Here is a 22,706-nt window from a genome sequence, read left to right on the forward strand (position 1 = left end):
GAAAAAGCAGGAATATGGTGTTGAGAGAGGATCAGCCATGATCATATTGAATGGCGGTGCAGATTCAAAGGGCCGAATGGCCTACTACTCCTCCTATTTTCTATGTTTCTCTCTGAGGGTTATAAATCTTTGGAATTCTCTGCCCCAGAGAGTTGTGCAGGCTGGGTCATTGAATATATTTAAGGTGGGGATAGACAGATTTTTGAGTGATAATGAAGTAAAAGGTTATGGCGAGCAGGCGGGGAAGTGGAGCTGAGTCCCTGATCAGATCAGCCATGATCTTACTGAATGGGGAGCAGGTTCGAGGGGCCAGATGGCCTACTCCTGCTCCTATTTCTTATGCTCTTATATAACAGGGGGCACTGCTGCAGAGCTTGCAACGGTCAATTACAGAGATTTCTTTATTATACTGTCAGTTTTATGGAAACAACTTGTATTTATATAGCGCCTTTAAACGTCCCAAGGTGCTTCACAGGAGTGTTATGCGATAAGAATTTGACACCGAGCTGCACAAGTAGAAATTAGCGCAGGTGACCAAAAGCTTAGACAAGGAGGTATGTTTTAACATTAACAACTTGTATTTATATAGCACCTTTAACCGAGTAAAAGGCACTTCACAGGAAACACATAAATGTGACAGCGAGCCACACAAGAAGAAATGAGGGCGATGACCAAAAGCTTGCTGAAAGAGGTCGGTTTTAAGGAGCGCCTTAAAAGGAGGAACGAGGCGGAGGGAGTTCCGGAGCTTGGGCCCAGGCAGCTGAAGGCACGGCCACCGATGGTCAGGATACTGAGGAGGGCAGAATTAGAGGGACGCAGAGATCTCGGGGGGGCTGGCGGAGATTACAGAAGGGCGAGGCCATGGTGGGGTTTGTACACCAGGAGGAGCCCCCGATTCCAGAGAGGCGACGCCGGACCCCCGGACCGAACGTGTACCGGCAGGAAGCAGGACATTTACTCACCGACCCGGGGCTCGGCACCTCTCGCTCGCTCAGCGGGTCCTCTGCCTTCGCCTCCCTGCACTAACATGGTGTCGGCGCCCGTCAGAGGGGCGATGCCTGGTGACCTCAAGGGGCGGGGCCGCGGAGGGGGGGGACTGCCTGGTGACCTCAAGGGGCAGGGCTGGTGCCTGGCCAGCTTTGCGCGTTGACAGATTGTGGGTGGGGCTTCACGCGCTTGACGTCAATAAGGGGCGTGGCTGTCCTGCACGGGCCCCGGGGGGCGGCGCTCCCACACTAGGCTCCGCCCCCGGCCGCCCGGACCAGGCTGCAGGTAGGCTGTGTGTGTGTGTGTGTGTGAGAGAGCGGGCGGTCGGTTGGTTGGTGCCTGTCGGGGCAGCTGTTTCCGTTGAGGGTCCGGATCCCGCTTCCCTCTCCCCGGGCTCTGCCCACCCTGCGCTTCCCCCCTTGGGTTAAAATCCGAGCCGCGCTCCCGCCGCCATTTTGAGCCGCTGTTGGGCGCCGGTGCGATTTTAACACGTCACAGTGGCAGTCCCCGCCCCCTCGCTCAGTAACAACTGCCGCGATTGGCCGCGGGAGTCCCCCCGGGAGGGGGGGGGGCCGCGGCACATCACTGCAAGCAGGCTGCTGATTGATTGGTGCTGGGGTTGGCCTGGTTTGGATCAGTTCAGTGACTTTGGCCTGGATCAGCTCACACTGCACCCTGTCTGTGCATGAGAGTAAGGAAGGCTTGCTACAGTGGTACAGGGCCAGGCGGGGAGGCTTTCAGGGGGAAGGTGTCATCAGCCAAGTTTCTGTCAACGCCATGATGTTAATTCCATAAGGTGCCCTGGCACAGAAAACACACAGAGCTAACATGCAGGTCCAGTCACCAATAAGGAAGGCCAATGGCATGTCCTTTATTGCAAGGGGGTTGGAGTATAAGAGTAAGGAAGTCTTATTACAATTGTACAGGGTGTTGGTGAGGCCACACCTGGAGTACTGTGCACAGTTTTGGCCTCCTTATCTGAGGAAAGCAACGAAGGTTCACAAGATTGATTCCTGGGATGTGAGGGTTGCCCTATGAGGAGAGATTGAGTAGAATAGTCCGATACACTCTGGAGCTCAGAAGAATGGGAGGTGATCTCATTGAAGGGAATTGACAGGGTAGATGCAGGGGGGTTGTTTCACCTAGTTAGAGAGTCTAGAACTAGGGCATAGTCTCGGGTCGGCCATTTAAGTCTGAGATGGGGAGGAATTTCTTCACTCAGCGGGTGGTGAATCTTTGGAATTCTCTGCCCCAGAGTGCTGTGGATGCTCAGTCTCTGAATATATTTAAGGCAGAGATCGATAGATTTGTGAGGTCTAATAGAATCAAGGGATATGGCGATTGGATGGGAAAGTGGAGTTGAGGTTGATGAGCAACCATTCTTATTGAATGGCGGAGCAGGCTCGATGCGCCGTAGGGCCTATTCCTGCTCCTATTTCTTATGTTCTTGTATCTTAATTGCACCCTTTCTCTGTATTGATTGTCTTTACAGACTCGGGACTTCAGATGGGCGCTGTTCTGGGAACTTTAATTTGGCTGAATGAAGAGGAGGAGGAAGAGCAGGAGCGGCAGGAGCAGCAGCTACGGCTACAGCAGCAGGAGCAGCTAAAGCAGCAGAAGCTGGCCACCCAGACACGAGCAGTTGGGCCTGTCCGGAGATCACACACAAGGGAGGCTACTCGGCGAAGGCTTTACCCAGCTAACCGGGTCTACAGGCCGAGAGTCACTTTCCTGGAACTGTCTGAGGAGGACTGCATGAGAAGGCTGCGTTTCTCCAGGCAAGCCGTCACTGATCTCTGCAGTCTCCTGCAACAAGACTTAATGCCTGCCGGGCCAGGGGGGCATGCTCTGCCCGTGGCAGTGAAAGTCACCACCGCCCTTAACTTTTTTGCTTCGGGCTCCTTCCAGGGTGCCGCAGGTGACATTTCTCACATCAGTCAGTCTGCAGTTCATAAATGCATAAAACAGGTCACCAATGCTCTCTTTGCCAGGGCCAATGACTACATCTGTTTCCCAATGGACGCCAGCAGTCAGAGTGAACGGGCGGTGGGATTTGCTGCAGTGGCTGGCTTCCCTCGAGTGCAGGGGGTCATAGACTGCACACATATAGCCATCAAGGCACCTGACAATCAGCCAGCAGCCTTCAACAGGAAAGGTTATTATTCTATCAATGTGCAGTTGGTCTGTGATCACCATAACAGGATCATGCAGGTGTGTGCCCGGTTTCCAGGCAGCTGCCACGATGCCTTCATTCTTCACCAGTCAACCATCCCCCCGCTATTCCACTCGCGTCAGAACTTCAAGGGCTGGCTGATAGGAGATAAGGACTACCCCCTCCACACATGGCTCATGACACCGCTCCTCACACCCAGCACTCCTGCAGAAACGAGGTACAACGAGAGCCATGGGAGCACCAGAAGGATCATCAAGCACACAATCAGGCTCCTCAAACAGCGCTTCCGCTGCCTTGACAGGTCCGGGGGCCCATTGCAGTACAGCCCACAGAGAGTCTCCCGCATTGTGGTGGTCTGCTGTATTCTGCACAACCTTGCGGTGCAAAGAGGGCTGCGCTTGGAGGAAGAACTGCCCGAAGACCTGCCCACGTCTGACGAGGAAGACTTGGATGAAAGTGAGGAGGGAACAGAAGAGGAAGAGCAAAGTGACCAGCTTGCAGCCAGTGATTTCCGCAATCAGTTTATCTCCCAGTGTTTCGCTTGAGCGACTTGTTCCCGTCAAACCTGCTCAACCCCGAACCTCCAACACACTGACAGTCCTCAGTTCCCCCCTTGCTTTGAGCCCCCACACTAACAGTCCTCAGTTTCCCCCTCGCTCTGAGCCCCCACACTAACAGTTCTCAATCTGCCCCCCCATACACTGCTAGATCTCAGTCACCCCGCCCCCCAAACACTGACAGTCCTCAGTCCCTCCCCCTCTGAGCCCCCACACTAACAGTCCTCAGTTCCCCCCTCGCTCTGAGCCCCCACACTAACAGTTCTCAATCTGCCCCCCCATACACTGCTAGATCTCAGTCACCCCGCCCCCCAAACACTGACAGTCCTCAGTCCTTCCCCCTCTGAGCCCCCACACTAACAGTCCTCAGTTCCCCCCTCGCTCTGAGCCCCCACACTAACAGTTCTCAATCCACCCCCCCCGCCACCACACTGCCAGATCTCAGTCCCCCTCCCCCGAGCCCCCACTCTCACAGTCCTCAGCCCTTCCTCGACCTGTCCCATCCTCCTCCACCCTCTGATCCAACAGACATGACAGCCTCAGGACCTGTTCTGAATCCACACTGAAGACAAATTTGAAAAGTTATAAAGCTGACTTATTTAATGGCTAACACAATAAAAGCCGTGACATTTTTCACCCCTGTGTCAATCAACAGTGCTTCTTAAATGTTTTTGAAACTATCCTGCCACTTCTGCCAAGTTGGATCCAAAATTGGCTCAGAGGCAGAAAGCAAAGGGTAATGGTTGATGGGTGTTTTTGTGACTGGAAGGCTGTTTCCAGTGGGGTTCTGCAGGACTCAGTACTAGTTCCCTTGCTTTTTGTGGTATATATCAATGATTTAGGCTTGAATATAGGGGGTATGATTAAGAAGTTTTCAAAATCGGCTGTGTGGTTGATAATGAAGAAAGCTGTGGACTGCAGGAAGATATCAATGTACTGGTCAGGTGGGCAGAACAGTGGAAAAGGTAATTTAATCTGGAGAAATGTGAAGTAATGCATTTGGGGAGGTCTAACAAGGCAAGGGAATACACATTAAATGGTACAACACTGAGAAGTGTAGAGGAACAAAGGGACCTGGGAGTGCAGGTCCACAGATCCCTGAAGGTAGCAGGCCAGGTACATAAAGTGGTTAAGAAGGCATCTGGAATACTTGCCTTTATTAGTCGAGGCATAGAATACAAGAGCAAGGAGGTTATGCTTGAACTGTATAAAACACTGATTAGGCCGCAGCTGGCGTACTGTGCAGTTCTGGTCACATTACAGGAAAGATATGATTGCACTAGAGAGGGTACAGAGGAGATTTACGAGGATGTCGCCTAGACTAGAGAAGTTTAGCTATGAGGAAAGATTGGATAGGCTGGGGTTGTTTCTTTGGAACAGAGGAGGCTGAGGGGAGACTTCACTGAGGTGTAAAAATTATGAGGGCCCTAGATGGAGTGGATAGGACGGACCTATTTCCTTCAACAACCATGGGGCAGAGATTTAAAGTAATTGGTAGGAGGTATAGAGGGGATTTAAGGGGAAATTTCTTTACCCAGAGGGCGGTGGGGGTCTGGAACTCACTGACTGAAAGGGTGGTAGAGGCAGAAACCCTCACATTTAAAAAAAATACTTGGATGTGCACCTGAAGTGCCGTAACCTACAGGGCTGTGGACCAAGCGTTGGAAAGTGGGATTAGGCTGGATAGCTCTTGGTCGGCCGGTGTGGACACGATGGGCCGAAATGGCCTCCTTCCATGCTATAAATTTCTATGATTCCATAATCCCTACGAGGTGGGGCTTCTGCACAGCGGGTGGACGGTGAATCCTGGGAGGTGGGCCTGGCTTTAGACTGCACCCCTCGGTTGTTGCTGGGACTGTCTGGGACAGCAGGCACCGTGACGGGCATTGGCCAAGTGGGCGGCGAGGGAGCCATCGTGCGTTCATGGCGAGAGGGTAAGGTGTCCCTACCTCTCCCATGGGGTTGGGGTCGTCACTCCCGCTGACCTGCAGGAAATCAGCAATGTGGCCCAAGCTGTAATGGAGTTGACCCACCTGACTTTCCAAGGTGGTGCAGGCATTGGGGCCCAGAGAGGTTGGGTTTGTGACAGAGCTGGTGACACAGCCCTGGTGTGAGGCCCCGATGGCAGCCTCCCCCATGGAGGAGGCCCACCAGCTGGATGTGAACCTGTCTGTACTCCCAGACATGGTGACGCACCTCCCGGCTAGCCTTCCAACACCTCATACCATTGCTGTGTGCACAAAGCAGCTTTGGTGAAGGCTGTTCCCTTGACATCGGCATTTGCCCTCTGGGGCTCAAAGCCAAACTTGCCCTGTGGTGAGCCATCTCCTGGGTTAACCTTTCTGCTCCCGGTTGCTGGGCTGTGTGAATCACCCAATGCTGACTTCTCTAATTCACTATCTATTCCATCTGGGTCCCAGTCTCTGCTGATTCATGTGAGGGCTCCCTCTGACCTGCTCTAGTAGTTACAGTATTAAGTGGCTGGACAAGGTGAGTTTCTGGTTAACAGTGATCCCCAGAGTGTTGATGGGGGGGGATTCAACGATGGTAATATTGAATGTCAAGGGGAGGTGGTAATTGACTGGCATTTTGTGTTGCAAATATTACTTGCTCCTTAATCAGCCTAAGTCTGGTGTTCAAGTCTTGCTGCATGCGGACACGGACTGCTCCACTATCTGAGAAGTTGTGAATGGCACTGAACACTGCAAATATTAGGAACCAGCCCCACTTTTGAACCTATGATAGAGGAAAGGTCATTGATGATTGGGTCTAGGACACTGCCCTGAGGAACCCCTGCAGCGATGTCTTGGGGCTGAGATGATTGACCCCAACAACCACCAACCAAATTACTTTTTGCTCGGTATGACTCCAGCCAGTGGAAAGTTTTCACCCTGGTCCCCATTGACTTCACTTTTACTAGGGCTCCTTGGTGCCACACTTGGTCAAATGCTGTCTTGATGTTAATGACACTGGCTCTCACCTCACCTGGAATTCAGCTCTTGTGTCCATGTTTGGACCAAGGCTGTAATGAGGTCTGGAGCAGAGTGGTCCTGGCGGAATCCAAACTGAGCATCAGTGAGCAGGTTATTGATAAGTACTGCTTGATAGCACTGTCAACGACTCCTTCCATCATTTTGCTGATGATTGAGAGTATGCCGATAAGTGCTGGGTTCCACCATCATTGAGGATGGGGATGTTAATGAAGCCTCCTCCCCCCGCTAGTTGTTTAATGTTCACCCCCATTCACGACTGGATGTGGCAGGGTTACAGAGCTTTGATCTGATCCGTTGTTTATAGAATCACTTAGCTCTGTAGTATGCTGCTTCCACTGCTTAGCATACATGTAGTCCTGCGTTGTATCTTCAGGTTGGCCTCACATGCTCAGGTACGCTTGGTGCTGCTCCTGGCCTGCTCTTCTAAGCTCCTGTCGGCAGCTCGATTTTCCAGCGAAAGTTGCCATAAGTATAGTGCGAGATGTACGGAGAATGTGAATGTCCGATTAACGTGAAGGCCGCACATCAGCCCGCTCCAGCAAATTCCAGCCCATAATTCTGTCCCAACCACTAACCCTGGAAGTGAATTCCATAATCTCACAACTCTACGTGTGGAAAATTGTTTCCTGCTCTGTTCTTAAATCTTGTACATTTAATCTCGTATCTATGACCCATCGCTCTTAACCCCTCAACTGCTGAAACTCAGCTTCAATCTCCCCTGTCCCATCCTTCCATCATTTTAAACACTGCTAGTATATCGCCCTGTAATCAGTGTTGTTCTAATGAAAAAGACTCCATTTTTCAGGTCTTTGTATTTATATTTCCTCACACCAGACAGCATCCTCGTGAGTCTGTGCTGTACTCTCTCTAAAGCCCCAATATCCTTCCTATAGTGCGGAGCCCAAACCTGCACAAGTGGTCTTATTATGGTTTTATACTAGCATCTCATTACATAAGAACATCAGGAATAGGAGCAGGAGTCGGCCATACGGCCCCTCTGGCCTGTTCCGCCATTCAGTGAGATCATGGCTGATCTTGGACCTCAACTCCACTTTCCCGCCCGAACCCCATATTCCTTGATTCCCTTAGCATCCAAAAATCTATCCAAGACTTGAATATACTCAATGACATCCACAGCCCTCTGAGGTAGAGAATTTCAAAGATCCACCATCCATTGAGTGAAGAAGTTTCTCCTCATCTCAGTCCTAAATGGCCGAGCCCTTATTCTGAGACTGTGACACCTGGTTCTAGACTTAGGAGCCAGGGGAAACATCCCCCCCCGCATGTACTCTGGCAAGCCCCTTAAGAAAGTTTACATTTCAATGAGATCACCTCTGTCTTCTAAACTCTCAACTTTTATATTCTATACCTCAAGGTGGGCGTAAAAGATCCCACGGCACTATTTCGAAGAGGAGCAGGTTTGTTCTCCCAGTGGCTTGACCAATATTTATCCCTCAACCAACATCACTAAAACAGATGATCTAATCATTTATCACATCTCTGTGGCAGCTTGCTGTGTGCAAATTGGCTGTTATGGTTCCTACATTACAACAGCTATTACATTTCAAAAGTACTTGATTGCCGGTAAAAGCTTTGGGATGTCCTGAGGTCATGAAAGGCAGTATATCATTTAAATTAAAGAATTAAATTAAACATATTCTTTGTTATTGTTCCTGAAATCAAACCCACAATTCCATGAGCTTGTTTTCAGAGCCCCATCAGTCTTTCACATCCTGTTACCCTGACCACACAAGGCCCTCTGCTCTTTCACGGCGGCCCAACTCATTCCGAGGAAATTCTTGGCCCAGGTTTCCATCTGCAGCCTGATACCACGTGTGTTCTCGCTCTCGACAGACGTCTCGGAGAACATAAGAAATAGGAGCAGGAGTAGGAGATCTGGCCCCTCGAGCCTGCTCCGCCATTCAATGAGATTCATGGCTGATCTGAACTTGGCCTCAACTTTACTTTCCTGCCTGCTCCCCAAAACCCTTGACTCCCCAGGGATGAATTACAGGCTGGAATCTAATCGAGGGGTTCGGGGTGGTTATTATATAGAATAGCAGATACCAGGGAGTGAGTTACATGCTGGCATCTAATCAAGGGGTTCGGGGGTTTTATATATAGAATAACGGATACCCGTGAGTACGTTACTGCCTGGAATCTAATCGTGGGATTTGGGGGAGTTTATATATAGAACAACAGGTAACTGGGAGTGAGTTACAGATTGTAATCAAATCGAGGGGTTCGGGGGGTTTATATACAGAACAGATACCCAGGAGTGAGTTACAGACTGAAATCTAATCTAGAGATCTGGGTGGTTTATATATAGAATGACAGATACCCAGGAGTGAATTACAGGTTGGAATCTAATCGAGGAGTTCGGGGGGGGGGGTTTATATATAGAATAACAATTACTCAGGAGTGAGTTACAGACTGGAATCTAATAGAGCGGTTTGGGAGGGATTTATATATAGAATAATGGATACCCAGGAATGAGTTACAGGCTGCGATCCAATCGAGGGGTTCGGGGGGTGGGGGGGGGGCGTTCTATATAGAATAATAGATACCCAGCAGTGAGTTACAGGCTGGAATCTAATCGAGGGTTTTATATATAGGATAACAGATACCTGCAAGTGAGTTACAGGCTGTAATCTAATCGAGGGTTTTATATATAGAATAACAGATACCTGAAAGTGAGTTACAGACTGGAATCTAATTGAGGGGTTCGGGGGTTTATATATAGAATAACAGATACCTGGAAGTGAGTTACAGACTGGAATCTAATTGAGGGGTCCGGGGGTTTATATATAGAACAACAGATACCTGGAAGTGAGTTACAGACTGGAATCTAATTGAGGGGTCCGGGGGTTTATATATAGAACAACAGATACCTGGAAGTGAGTTACAGACTGGAATCTAATTGAGGGGTCCGGGGGTTTATATATAGAATGATACCTGGAAGTGAGTTACAGACTGGAATCTAATTGAGGGGTTTGGGGGTTTATATATAGAACAGATACCTGGAAGTGAGTTACAGACTGGAATCTAATTGAGGGGTCCGGGGGTTTATATATAGAATAACATACCTGGAAGTGAGTTACAGACTGGAATCTAATTGAGGGGCTCGGGGGGTTTATATATAGAATAACATACCTGGAAGTGAGTTATAGACTGGAATCTAATTGAGGGGCTCAGGGGGTTTATATATAGAATAACAGATACCTGGAAGTGAGTTACAGGCTGGAATCTAATTGAGGGGTCCGGGGGTTTATATATAGAACAGATACCTGGAAGTGAGTTACAGGCTGGAATCTAATTGAGGGGCTCAGGGGGTTTATATATCGAATAACATACCTGGAAGTGAGTTATAGACTGGAATCTAATTGAGGGGCTCGGGGGGTTTATATATAGAATGATACCTGGAAGTGAGTTACAGGCTGGAATCTAATTGAGGGGTTCAGGGGTTTATATATAGAATAACAGATACCTGGAAGTGAGTTACAGACTGGAATCTAATTGAGGGGTCCGGGGGTTTATATATAGAACAGATACCTGGAAGTGAGTTACAGACTGGAATCTAATTGAGGGGTCCGGGGGTTTATATATAGAACAGATACCTGGAAGTGAGTTACAGGCTGGAATCTAATTGAGGGGTTTGGGGGTTTATATATAGAATGATACCTGGAAGTGAGTTACAGGCTGGAATCTAATTGAGGGGCTCAGGGGGTTTATATATCGAATAACATACCTGGAAGTGAGTTATAGACTGGAATCTAATTGAGGGGCTCGGGGGGTTTATATATAGAATGATACCTGGAAGTGAGTTACAGGCTGGAATCTAATTGAGGGGTTCAGGGTTTTATATATAGAATAACAGATACCTGGAAGTGAGTTACAGACTGGAATCTAATTGAGGGGTCCGGGGGTTTATATATAGAACAACAGATACCTGGAAGTGAGTTACAGACTGGAATCTAATTGAGGGGTCCGGGGGTTTATATATAGAACAGATACCTGGAAGTGAGTTACAGACTGGAATCTAATTGAGGGGTTTGGGGGTTTATATATAGAACAGATACCTGGAAGTGAGTTACAGACTGGAATCTAATTGAGGGGTCCGGGGGTTTATATATAGAATAACAGATACCTGGAAGTGAGTTACAGACTGGAATCTAATTGAGGGGTTTGGGGGTTTATATATAGAACAGATACCTGGAAGTGAGTTACAGACTGGAATCTAATTGAGGGGTTTGGGGGTTTATATATAGAACAACAGATACCTGGAAGTGAGTTACAGACTGGAATCTAATTGAGGGGCTCGGGGGGTTTATATATAGAATAACAGATACCTGGAAGTGAGTTACAGGCTGGAATCTAATCGAGGGTTTTGCAATGGTTAATATATATATAGAATAATGGATACCCGGGAGTGAATTACAGGTTGGAATCTAATTGAGCGGTTTAGGTGCGTTTATATAAAAAATAATAGATACCCGGGAGTAAGTTACAGGCTGGAATCTAAATGATAGGGTGGTTTATATATAGAATAACAATTACCCAGTAGTAAGTTACAGACTGGAATCTAATCGAGGGGTTTATATATTGAATAACAGATACCCGGGAGTGAGTTACTGGCTGAAATCTAATCGAGGGGTGTGTGGGCGGTTTATATATAGAATAACAGATACCCGTGGGTGAGTTACAGGCTGGAATCAAATCGAAGGGTTTGGGGGAGTGGGAGGGGAGGGGAGCGGTGTTATATATAGAATAACAGATACCCTGGAGTGAGTCATAGGCTGGACTCTAATCGAGGGGTTTGCGATGGTTAATATATGTAGAATAAGGATAACCGGGAGTGAGTTACAAGCTGGAATCTAATCTAAATGATAGGGTGGTTTATATATAAAATAACAATTACCCGGTAGTAAGTTACAGGCTGGGATCCAATCGAAGGGTTCAGGGGGGTTTATAGACAGAATAACAGATACCCGGGAGTGATTGACAGGCTGGAATGTAATCGAGGGGTTCGGGGGTTATATATACAATAACAGATACCCGGGAGTGAGTTGCAGGCTGGAATCTAATCGAGGGGTTCGAGGGTTTATATATAGAATAACAGATGCCCAGGAGTGAGTTACAGGCTGGAATCTAATCGAGGGGTTCGGGGGTTTTATATATAGAATATCAGATATCCGGGAGTGAGTCACAGACTGGAATCTAATCGAGGGGTTCGGGGGCTTTATATATAGAATAACAGATACCCGGGAGTGAATTAAAGACTGGAATCTAATCGAGGGGTTTATATATAGAATAACAGATTCCCGTGAGTATATTACAGCCTGGAATCTAATCTAAATGAAAGGGTGGTTTATATATAGAATAACAATTACCTGGGAGTGAGTTAGAGGCTGCGATCCAATTGAGGTGTTCGGGGGGGGGGGGGGTGGGATTTATATGCAGAATAACAATTACCCAGGAGTGAGTTACAGGCTGGAATCTAATCGAGGGGTTCGGGGTTTATATATAGAATAACAGATACCCGGGAGTGAGTTACAGGCTGGAATCTAATCGAGGGGTTCGGGGGTTTATATATAGAATAACAGATACTCGGGTGTGAGTTGCAGGCTGGAATCTAATCGAGGGGTTCGGGTTTTTATATATAGAATAACAGATACTCGGGTGTGAGTTACAGACTGGAATCTAATCGAGGGGTTCATATACAGAATAACAGATACCCGAGAGTGAGTTACAGGCTGGAATCTAATCGAGAGGTTCAGAGTGATTTATATATAGAATAACAGATATCCGGGAGAGTGTTACAGGCTGGAATCTAATCGAGGTGCTGAAAGCAAGCAGGGAGGCCTCTCCCCATGTACAATCAGTTCTCTCTCTTATTTGGCAGAGCCCTTGGCAGAGGGGATTAGCACTCCGATCTCCCCCAGTATCGAGTCTGCCGACCTGGGTACACAACAGGGATCAGGACTGGGCAGGCTGGTGTCATCGAGGTGTGGATGGAACAGACGCAGTCAGGATTTGGTCTCACTTTACTGCACTTTACACAGACGGGTCCACTATATACACAGACACACTCACAGACATATGTAGATCTCAGTACACATTATGGATCTTCCAGTACCGGCTCAAACTGCAGCCAGGTGAATGGCACTACAGGGTGATGGGATAGGGATAGGGCTTAGTGTCACAATGTGGGTCTGGGGATAGGTGTTGGGTTCACACTATGGGTCTGGGGATAGGATTAGGGTTCACACTGCGGGGCTGGGGATAGGATTAGGGTTCACACTGCGGGGCTGGGGATAGGGTTAGGGTTCACACTGCGGGGCTGGGGATAGGGTTAGGGTTCACACTGCGGGGCTGGAGATAGGGTTAGGGCTCACACTGCGGGGCTGGGGATAGGGTTAGGGCTCACACTGCGGGGCTGGGGATAAGGTTAGGGCTCACACTGCGGGGCTAAGGTTAGGGCTCACACTGCGGCGCTGAGGTTAGGGTTCACACTGCGGGGCTGAGGATAAGGTTAGGGCTCACACTGCGGGGCTGGGGATAAGGTTAGGGTTCACACTGCGGGGCTGGGGATAGGGTTAGGGTTCACACTGCGGGGCTGGGGATAGGGTTAGGGTTCACACTGCGGGGCTGGGGATAGGGTTAGGGTTCACACTGCGGGGCTGGGGATAGGGTTAGGGTTCACACTGCGGGGCTGGGGATAAGGTTAGGGTTCACACTGCGGGGCTGGGGATAAGGTTTGGGCTCACACTGCGGGGCTGGGGATAGGGTTCACACTGCGGGGCTGAGGTTAGGGTTCACACTGCGGGGCTGGGGATAAGGTTAGGGTTCACACTACGGGGCTGGGGATAAGGTTAGGGCTCACACTGCGGGGCTGGGGATAGGGTTCGGGTTCACACTGCGGGGCTGGGGATAGGATTAGGGCTCACACTGCGGGGCTGGGGATAAGGTTAGGGCTCACACTGCGGCGCTGGGGATAAGGTTAGGGCTCACACTGCGGGGCTGGGGATAGGATTAGGGTTCACACTACGGGGCTGGGGATAAGGTTAGGGCTCACACTGCGGGGCTGGGGATAGGATTAGGGTTCACACTGCGGGGCTGGGGATAGGATTAGGGTTCACACTGCGGGGCTGGGGATAAGGTTAGGGCTCACACTGCGGGGCTGGGGATAAGGTTAGGGTTCACACTGCGGGGCTGGGGATAAGGTTAGGGCTTACACTGCGGGGCTGGGGATAGGGTTCGGGTTCACACTGCGGGGCTGAGGTTAGGGTTCACACTGCGGGGCTGGGGATAAGGTTAGGGCTCACACTGCGGGGCTGGGGATAGGGTTCGGGTTCACACTGCGGGGCTGGAGATAGGATTAGGGCTCACACTGCGGGGCTGGGGATAGGGTTCGGGTTCACACTGCGGGGCTGGGGATAGGATTAGGGTTCACACTGCGGGGCTGGGGATAAGGTTAGGGCTCACACTGCGGGGCTGGGGATAAGGTTAGGGCTCACACTGCGGGGCTGGGGATAGGGTTCGGGTTCACACTGCGGGGCTGGAGATAGGATTAGGGTTCACACTGCGGGGCTGGGGATAGGATTAGGGTTCACACTGCGGGGCTGGAGATAGGATTAGGGTTCACACTGCGGGGCTGGGGATAAGGTTAGGGCTCACACTGCGGGGCTGGGGATAGGATTAGGGTTCACACTGCGGGGCTGGGGATAGGGTTCACACTGTGGGGCTGGGGATAGGGCTCACACTGCGGGGCTGGGGATAAGGTTAGGGCTCACACTGCGGGGCTGGGGATAGGGTTCGGGTTCACACTGCGGGGCTGGGGATAAGGTTAGGGTTCACACTGCGGGGCTCGGGATAGGGTTCACACTGTGGGGCTGCGGATAGGGTTCACATTGCGGGGATTTTGTTAGGGTTCACACTGCAGGGATAGGGTTAGGGTTCACACTGCGGGGATAGGGTTAGGGGTCACACTGCGGGACTGGGGTTAGGGTTCACACTGCGGGGATAGGGTTCGGGTTCACACTGCAGGGCTGGGGATAGGGTTATGGTTCACACTGTGGGGTTGGGGATTGGGTTAAGGTTCACACTGCGGGACTGGGGATAGGGGTTTGGGGTCACACTGCGGCGCTGGGGTTAGGGTTCACGCTAGTGTTAGGGTTCACACTGCGGGGCTGGGGTTAGGGTTCACACTGCAGGGATAGGGTTAGGGTTCACACTGCGGGGCTGGGGTTTGGGTTCACACTGCGGGGATAGGGTTAGGGTTCACACTGCGGGGATAGGGTTAGGGTTCACACTGTGGGGCTGCGGTTAGGGTTCACACTGCGGGGCTGGGGATAAGGTTAGGGTTCACACTGCGGGGCTCGGGATAGGGTTCACACTGCGGGGATTTTGTTAGGGTTCACACTGCGGGACTGGGGTTAGGGTTATGGTTCACACTGCGGGGCTGGGGTTAGGGTTCACACTGCAGGGCTGGGGATTGGGTTATGGTTCACACTGTGGGGTTGGTGATTGGGTTAGGGGTCACACTGCGGCGCTGGGGCTCGTGTTCATGCTGGGGTTAGGGTTCACACTGTGGGGCTGGGGATAGGGTTAGGGTTCATACTGTGGGGTTGGGGATTGGGTTAGAGTTCACACTGCAGGGATAGGGTTCGGGTTCACACAGCGGGGCTGGGGTTAGGGTTCACACAGCGGGGTTGGGGTTAGGGTTCACACAGCGGGGCTGGGGTTAGGGTTCACACAGCGGGGCTGGGGTTAGGGTTCACACTGTGGGGTTGGGGATTGGGTTAGGGTTCACACGGCGGGGCTGGTGATAGTGTTCACACTGCAAGGCTGGGAATAGGATTAGGGTTCACACTGCGGGGTTGGGGATAGGGTTAGGGTTCACACTGCGCGGCTGCGGATAGGGTTCGGGTTCACACTGCGGGATTGGGGATAGGGGTGAGGGCTCACACTGCAGGGCTGTGGATAGGGTTAGGGTTCACACTGCAGGACTGTGGATAAGGTTAGGGTTCACACTGCGTGACTGGGGTTAGGGTTCACACTGCGGGGATAGGGTTAGGGTTCACACTGCGGGACTGGGGTTAGGGTTCACACCGCGGGGATAGGGTTAGGGTTCACACTACAGGGATAGGGTTAGGGTTCACACTGCGGGGCTGGGGTTAGTGTTCACACTGTGGGTCCGAGGATAGGGTTAGGGTTCACACTGCGGGGCTGGTCATAGGGTTCACACTGTGGGACTGGGGTTAGGGTTCACACTGCGGTGCTGGGGATAGGGGTTAGGGTTCACTGCTCGGGATAGGGTTAGTGTTCACACTGATAAGCTTACTATTTATGCTCAGAATCAACACTGTTTGGATTCGGGTTAACACATTTAGGCTTCGGGCCACAGAGTCAAGGTTAGGGTTTGGGTTGGTGGTTAGGGGTTCGGGTTGAGGGTTCCTGTTAACACTGATTGCTAAGGGATCGTAACAGGGTCAACAGTATTGGGTAGGGGTTAGGGTTGGGGTTTAGTGTTGGGGGTTAGTGTTAGTGTTCGGGGTTGGGGGTGGTTGGGTTGGGTTAGAGAGGGTGGGGTTTGGGAGGGAGAGTGTAGGGATTGAGAGGCGGGGATTTGGGAGGTTTGGGTTTGGGAGAATCGGGGGGGGGGGAAGAGGAGGGGATTGGGAAAGTTGGTGGAGGGGGGTCCCAGAGAAGGGAACTCCAGCTGTTGTGGCAGACAGGGCTCAGAACTGCACCCAACCCGATGGATGTGAGCCTTTGGCTGTTTCCCAGCTGAAACAGAAACAGAGAAAAGCAGATTATTAAAAACCGCCGCCTTAAACAAGCATTTTAGTGTGTCAGTATTTACAGGGGTCACCGGGAGTGTGTCAGTATTTACAGGGTGTCTCAGGTGTGTGTCAGTATTTACAGGGAGCCCCGGGAGTGTGTCAGTGCTTACAGGGGGTCCTCAGGAGTGTGTTAGTATTTACAGGATGTCCCAGGTATGTGTCAGTATTAACAGGGAGCCCCGGGAGTGTGTCAGTGCTTACAGGGGTTCCTCGGGAGTGTGTTAGTATTTACAGGATGTCCCCGGGAGTGTGTCAGTATTTACAGGGTGTCCCAGGTGTGTGTCAGTATTTACAGGGTGTCCCAGGTGTGTGCCAGTATTTACAGGGTGTCCCAGGTGTGTGTCAGTATTTACACGGTGTCCCAGGAGTGTGTCGGTATTTACAGGGATTCCCCAGGAGTGTGTCAGTATTTACAGGGAGCTCCCCGGAGTGAGTCAGTATTTGCAGGAGGTCCATGGGTGTGTGTCAGTATTTATAGGGGGTCCCAGGGGGCGAATGTCAGTATTTACAGGGAGCGCTGGGAGTGTATCAGTATGTACAGAGGCTCCCCGGGAGTGTGTCAAAGTGTTTACAGAGGGTACCCGGGAGGTTGTCAGTATTTGCAGGGGGTCCCTGGGAGGTTGTCAGTATTTACAGGCTGTCCCCGGGAGTGTGTCAGTGTTTACAGAGGGTACCCGGGAGTGTAGCAGTATCTACAGGCAGTATCTACAGGGAGTATGTTGTTATTTACAGGGGGTCCCTGGGAGTATGTCGTTATTTACAGGGGGTTCCCGGGAGTGTGTCAGTATTTACAGATAGTCCCCGGGAGTATGTCGTTATTTACAGGGGGTCCCTGGGAGTGTGTCGGTATTTACAGAGGGTACCTGGGAGTGTGTCAGTATTTACAGGGGGTCCCCGGGAATGTGTCAGTGTTCACAGGGGATCCCCGGGAGTGTGTCAGTGTTTACAGGGTGTCCCCGGGAGTGGGTCAGTACTTACAGGGGGTCCCAGGGAGGGTGTCAGTATTTACAGGGGGGTCCCCGGGAGTGAGTCAGTATTTATAGTGGGGTCCCTGGGAGTGTCAATATTTACAGGGTGTCACCAGAAGGGTGTCAGTATTTACAGGGGGTCCCTGGGAGAGTGTCAGTATTTACAGGGGAGTCCCTGGGAGGGTGTCAGTATTTACAGGGGGTCCCCAGAAGTGTGTCAGTATGTACAGGGGTTCCCGGGAGTGTGTCAGTCTTTACAGGGGGTCCCTGGAAGTGTATCAGTATTTACAGGGGTTCCCAGGAATGTGTCAGTGTTTACAGGGGGTTTCAAGGGAGTGTGTCAATATTTACAGGGGTCCCTGGGACTGTGTCGGTGTTTACAGGGGGTCCCGGATGGTCATTTGAATGGAGATTATAATTTAAATTAAGAAAAATTGCAAAGTGCTGCAGTACAGAGGGACCTGGGGGTCCTTGTGCATGAAACACAAAAAGTTAATATGCAGATACAGCAAGTAATCAGGAAGGCAAATGGAATGCTGGCCTTTATTGCAAGGGGGATAGAGTATAAAAGCAGGGAAGTCCTGCTACAACCATACAAAGTATTGGTGAGGCCACAACTGGAGTACTGCATACAGTTTTGGTCTCTGTATTTAAGGAAGGATATACTTGCATTGGAGGCTGTTCAGAGAAGGTTCACTAGGTTGATTCCGGAAATGAGGAGGTTGATTTATGAAGATATGTTGAGTAGGTTGGTCCTATGCTCATTGGAGTTCAGAAGAATGAGAGGTGATCTTATCGAAACATATAAGATAATGAGGGGACTCGACAAGGTGGATGCAGAGAGGATATTTCCACTCAGGGGAAACTAAAACTAGGAGGCATAATCTCAGAATAAGGGGCCGCCCATCTAAAACTGAGATGAGGAGGAATTTCTTCTCTCAGAAAGTTGTAAATCTGTGGAATTCTCTGCTCCAGAGAGCTGTGGAGGCTGGGTCATTGAATATATTTAAGGCAGTGATAGGCAGATTTGTGAGCAATAAGGGAGTAAAGGGAGTGGGCAGGGAAGTGGAGCTGGGTCCATGATCAGATCAGCCATGATCATATTGAATGGTGGAGCAGGCTCGAGGGGCAAGGTGGCCTACTCCTGCTCCTATTTCTTATGTTCTTGTGTGTGTCAGTATTTACTTACTTGGTCACTGAAGAGAACCCGCCCCAGATATTGGGGGAACCCTCTGCAGGCTGTGAGCCTTTGCTGGGGCCCGAGGGCACGGGAGCAACACCTAGCGTGACATCTGTAAAAAAAAAAAATGGACCGAGAGGGGTGTCACAAGGGAATCAACAATCAAATTTCTTCCGTCAACGAACCCCCGCTGTTGTCCAGTAATGTGCCAAGACCCCTCTTCTTGAAGAGACGATGACCCCATACTGGGATGTAAGGTTGGGCTGACGGACTATTCACCTGTGGGGGTCTTCGCAACCAATCTTAAATGCTGCCTCTCCCATGTGCAGGCTCTACGCACACACTCCACACACGCTTACTCCCTTGCAAGGATCGCTGGGTAGCGAGTAGGAGCACCGATCACGGCTGATTTGCAAACCCACCCGCCCCCAGCCCAGCCCAGGGACATCAAGCTCCAATCATATCCCTATTGTTGCACACCAGCTGAGATCAGGGGGATGGAGGCTGGGTTACCCCTGCGAGCGTTGTGTGGACAGGTCCCGCACACCTCCCTTCCTCCCCCCACCATCCCCTCCTCCTGCGTTGCTGCCTTGCTGGGCTGGGGTGGGGGGAAGGGTGGTCTGGGTGACCCAAGCGCTATGTGGACAAGACCCGTACCACCACCCCACCAGTACCTGCATTGCTGCCTTGCTGGGCTGGGGGGGTCGGGGTGATCCGAGCAGGCGATCCGCTCACCGAGGGGTCGAGGGTGGTGACCTTTCCACCAGGTGGAGGTAGGAGTGGGACGGGACCTCCGGTCCCTCCTGTAGCCCGCGGCCTCGATCTGTCCCGTTTTTTAATGTTCTGAAACGCAAGCAAAAGAAAGATCCCGCAATGAGAGCGGGTCCTCAGCTCCACCTTCCCGGAACATTTCACAGCACAGAAACAGGCCATTGGGCCCAACCGGTCTCTGCTAATTGCAGCCTTCCCCTCTTAACTCAGCACAGATCGGTGATAAAACTTGTGAGGCCTCTCCAGGTCGGTCAGCTCCATGCTATAGTGGGCAGGAGGAGGGTGGGGAGAATGAAGAGTGTGGCATTAACAACAAGATGTTGCATTTATGTAGCGTCTTTGAGGTATTTAAAAGTCCAGAGACACTTCACAGGAGCGACCATCAAACAAAATTTGACACCGAGCCATACAAGGAGATATTAGGTCAGGTGACCAAAAGCTTGGACAAGGAGCGTTTTAAAGAAGGAGGGACAAGCGGAGAGGTTTAGGGAGAGAATTCCAGAGAGGGATGGAGTAGGTGGTTAGGGAATGTAGTTTATGGCGGGGACCGGAAACAATGGCTTCGGTCTTCCAATATTTAACTGGAGAAAATTTCTGCTGATCTAGAATATCGGGAATATGTGCCACACAAGACGCTTCTTAAAACCCACCTCTTGGGCTGAGCTTTTGGTCACCTGTCCCTAATATATCTCCTTCTGGGGATCAGTGACACATTTTGTTTGATAACGCTCCTGTGAAGTGCCTTCGGATGATTTACTACGTTAAAGCCGCTGTATAAATGCAGGTTGTTGGGTAACTGGGGTGTGTCGCGTCTCTGGAGTGAGCACACTAACTCAGGCCCTGCTGACTCAGAGCGGGGATGGAGGGAGAGAGAGAGGGAGAGAGAGGGGGTGATTCAGTGAATCACAGCACACACACACAGTGAGCACACTAACTCAGGCCCTGCTGACTCAGAGCAGGGATAGAGAGAGAGAGAGAGAGAGAGAGATTCACTGAGTCACAGCACACACACACAGTGAGCACACTAACTCAGGCCCTGCTGACTCAGAGCGGGGATGGAGAGAGAGAGAGAGAGAGAGAGAGAGAGCGAGAGAGCGAGAGAGAGAGAGAGGGAGGGAGGGAGGGAGGGAGAGAGGGTGATTCACTGAGGCACAGCACACACACACAGTGAGGACACTAACTCAGGCCCTGCTGACTCAGAGCAGGGATAGAGAGAGAGAGAGAGAGAGAGAGAGAGATTCACTGAGTCACAGCACACACACACAGTGAGCACACTAACTCAGGCCCTGCTGACTCAGAGCGGGGATGGAGAGAGAGAGAGAGAGGGAGAGAGAGCGAGAAAGAGAGAGAGGGTGGGAGGGAGAGAGAGAGAGAGAGAGAGGATGATTCACTGAGTCACAGCACACACACACAGTGAGGACACTAACTCAGGCCCTGCTGACTCAGAGCAGGGATAGAGAGAGAGAGAGAGAGAGAGAGAGATTCACTGAGTCACAGCACACACACACAGTGAGCACACTAATTCAGGCCCTGCTGACTCAGAGCGGGGATGTATTGTGTTCCTAACACAGATGAGACTGCACACAGGGAGGTTAAAGTAACAGTGACCTCAGTCTTTATCAAGACACTCCAGAGTGAGGAACAGGCCTTAAGGGCCAGCTTATATACAGTGCTCCCAAGGGATGCTGGGATGCCTTGGGACTTCAGGGGATGAGCTCCCTGGTGGCGGAACATGGGAGTGCATGCTTTACAGATACACAACATCACTCCCCCCACCCAAAGTCAAAGTGAAAACTATTTACAAGGTGAGGCGGTTGGGAGCCTTTCTTTCCCTGGTGGACCGCCTCGGTACAAATGTCTGTTCTGGTGTGTTGGCTGTGCCCTCGCTGGGCTGGCATGTTGTTAGCCCTGCAGGGCTGCAGGGTGAGCCTGGCCTTGCTGGGCTGTTGGGTGTGATGGGTTCAATTTCCTGGTCCGGGTGGTGTCGTTGATCCTTTGGGTGTGTGTTGTGGGCTCGAAAAAGGTGGTGTCTGCTGTGGGTTGTTCAGGGCAGTCTGTGAACCGCAGCCTCATTTGGCCCAGGTGCTTTCCGCAAATTTGTCCGTTGTCTAGTTTGACTACAAACACCGTACTCCCTTCTTTAGCTATCACCGTGCCCGCGATCCACTTGGGACCATGTCCATAGTTTAGCACATACACAGGGTCATTCAGATCAATTTCCCGTGACACAGTGGCACGACCATCGTTTACATTTTGTTGCTGCCGCCTGCTCTCTACCTCATCATGCAGTTTGGGGTGAACCAGCGAGAGTCTGGTTTTAAGTGTCCTTTTTATGAGTAGCTCAGCCAGGGGCACCCCTGTGAGCGAGTGGTGTCTCATGCGGTAGCTGAGCAGTACTCGGGACAGGCGAATTTGGAGTGAGTGTTCTGTGACTTGTTTAAGGCTCTGTTTGATGGTTTGTACTGCCCATTCTGCCTGCCCATTGGAGGCTGATTTAAACGGGGCCGAGGTGACATGTTTGATCCCATTGCGGGTCATGAATTCTTTAAATTTGGCACTGGTGAAACATGGCCCGTTGTCACTGACCGGTATGTCAGGCAGGCCGTGGGTGGCAAACATGGCCCTCAGGCTTTCAATGATGGCGGTGGCGGTGCTTCCCGACATTATTTCACGTTCAATTTATTTTGAAAAAGCATTCACCACTACCAGGAACATTTTACCGAGAAACGGGCCCGCATAGTCGACATGGATCCTCGACCATGGTCTGGAGGGCCAGGACCACAAACTTAGTGGTGCCTCTCTGGGCGCGTTGCTCAACTGAGCACACACATTGCATTGCCGTACACAGGACTCTAAGTCAGAGTCAATACCGGGCTACCACACGTGGGATCTGGCTATCGCTTTCATCGTTACTATACCGGGTGTGTGCTGTGGAGATCCGAGATGAATGTCTCCCTGTCCTTTTTGGGTAGCACTATGTGGTTACCCCACAACAGGCAGTCTGCCAGAATGGACAGATCGTCCTTTCGTCGCTGGAATGGCTTGATTAACTCTTGCATTTCAACAGGGATGCTGGCCCAGCTCCCATGCAGTACACAGTTTTTTACTAGGACAGCAGAGGATCTTGGCTAGTCCAAGTCCTAATCTGGCGGGCCGCGACAGGTGATTTATCATTTTCAAACGTTTCCATGACCATCAACAAGTCTGCGGGCTGCGCCACCATCAACAAGTT

The 22,706-nt window shown here is 51.0% G+C and overlaps 2 protein-coding genes and 1 pseudogene across 12 annotated transcripts in view; 1 reads left to right on the plus strand and 2 right to left on the minus strand.

Moving 5' to 3' along the window:
• Positions 1 to 1,426, minus strand: part of LOC139229874 (zinc finger protein ZFP2-like) — a 40,431-nt gene extending 39,005 nt beyond the window's left edge. For 9 of the 10 annotated variants that reach the window (XR_011587844.1, XR_011587842.1, XR_011587839.1 and 6 more), the window contains exon 1: positions 963 to 1,426. Coding sequence is in view for 1 of the 10 variants with exons in the window: in XM_070861506.1 (XP_070717607.1) it covers positions 963 to 1,029 (67 nt within the window). In the remaining 9 variants the exon portion in view is untranslated. The remainder of the gene's footprint in view (positions 1 to 962) is intronic. The other variant, XR_011587845.1, reaches the window with a different exon arrangement.
• On the plus strand, positions 1,126 to 4,353 carry LOC139229872 (putative nuclease HARBI1 pseudogene; annotated as a pseudogene).
• An 8,383-nt stretch (positions 4,354 to 12,736) lies between these two features.
• The window catches only part of LOC139229876 (adaptin ear-binding coat-associated protein 1-like), a 34,396-nt gene continuing 24,426 nt past the window's right edge, over positions 12,737 to 22,706 (minus strand). For both annotated transcript variants that reach the window (XM_070861508.1, XM_070861509.1), the window contains 3 exons: positions 19,378 to 19,546; positions 18,713 to 18,815; positions 12,737 to 16,499 (listed from right to left, as the gene is read on the minus strand). In XM_070861508.1, coding sequence (XP_070717609.1) covers positions 16,451 to 16,499; positions 18,713 to 18,815; positions 19,378 to 19,546 — 321 coding nt within the window. In that variant the 3' untranslated portion in view covers positions 12,737 to 16,450. The remainder of the gene's footprint in view (positions 16,500 to 18,712; positions 18,816 to 19,377; positions 19,547 to 22,706) is intronic.

The sequence above is a fragment of the Pristiophorus japonicus genome, chromosome 19 (assembly GCF_044704955.1).
Source record: "Pristiophorus japonicus isolate sPriJap1 chromosome 19, sPriJap1.hap1, whole genome shotgun sequence".
NCBI lineage: Eukaryota > Metazoa > Chordata > Chondrichthyes > Pristiophoridae > Pristiophorus > Pristiophorus japonicus.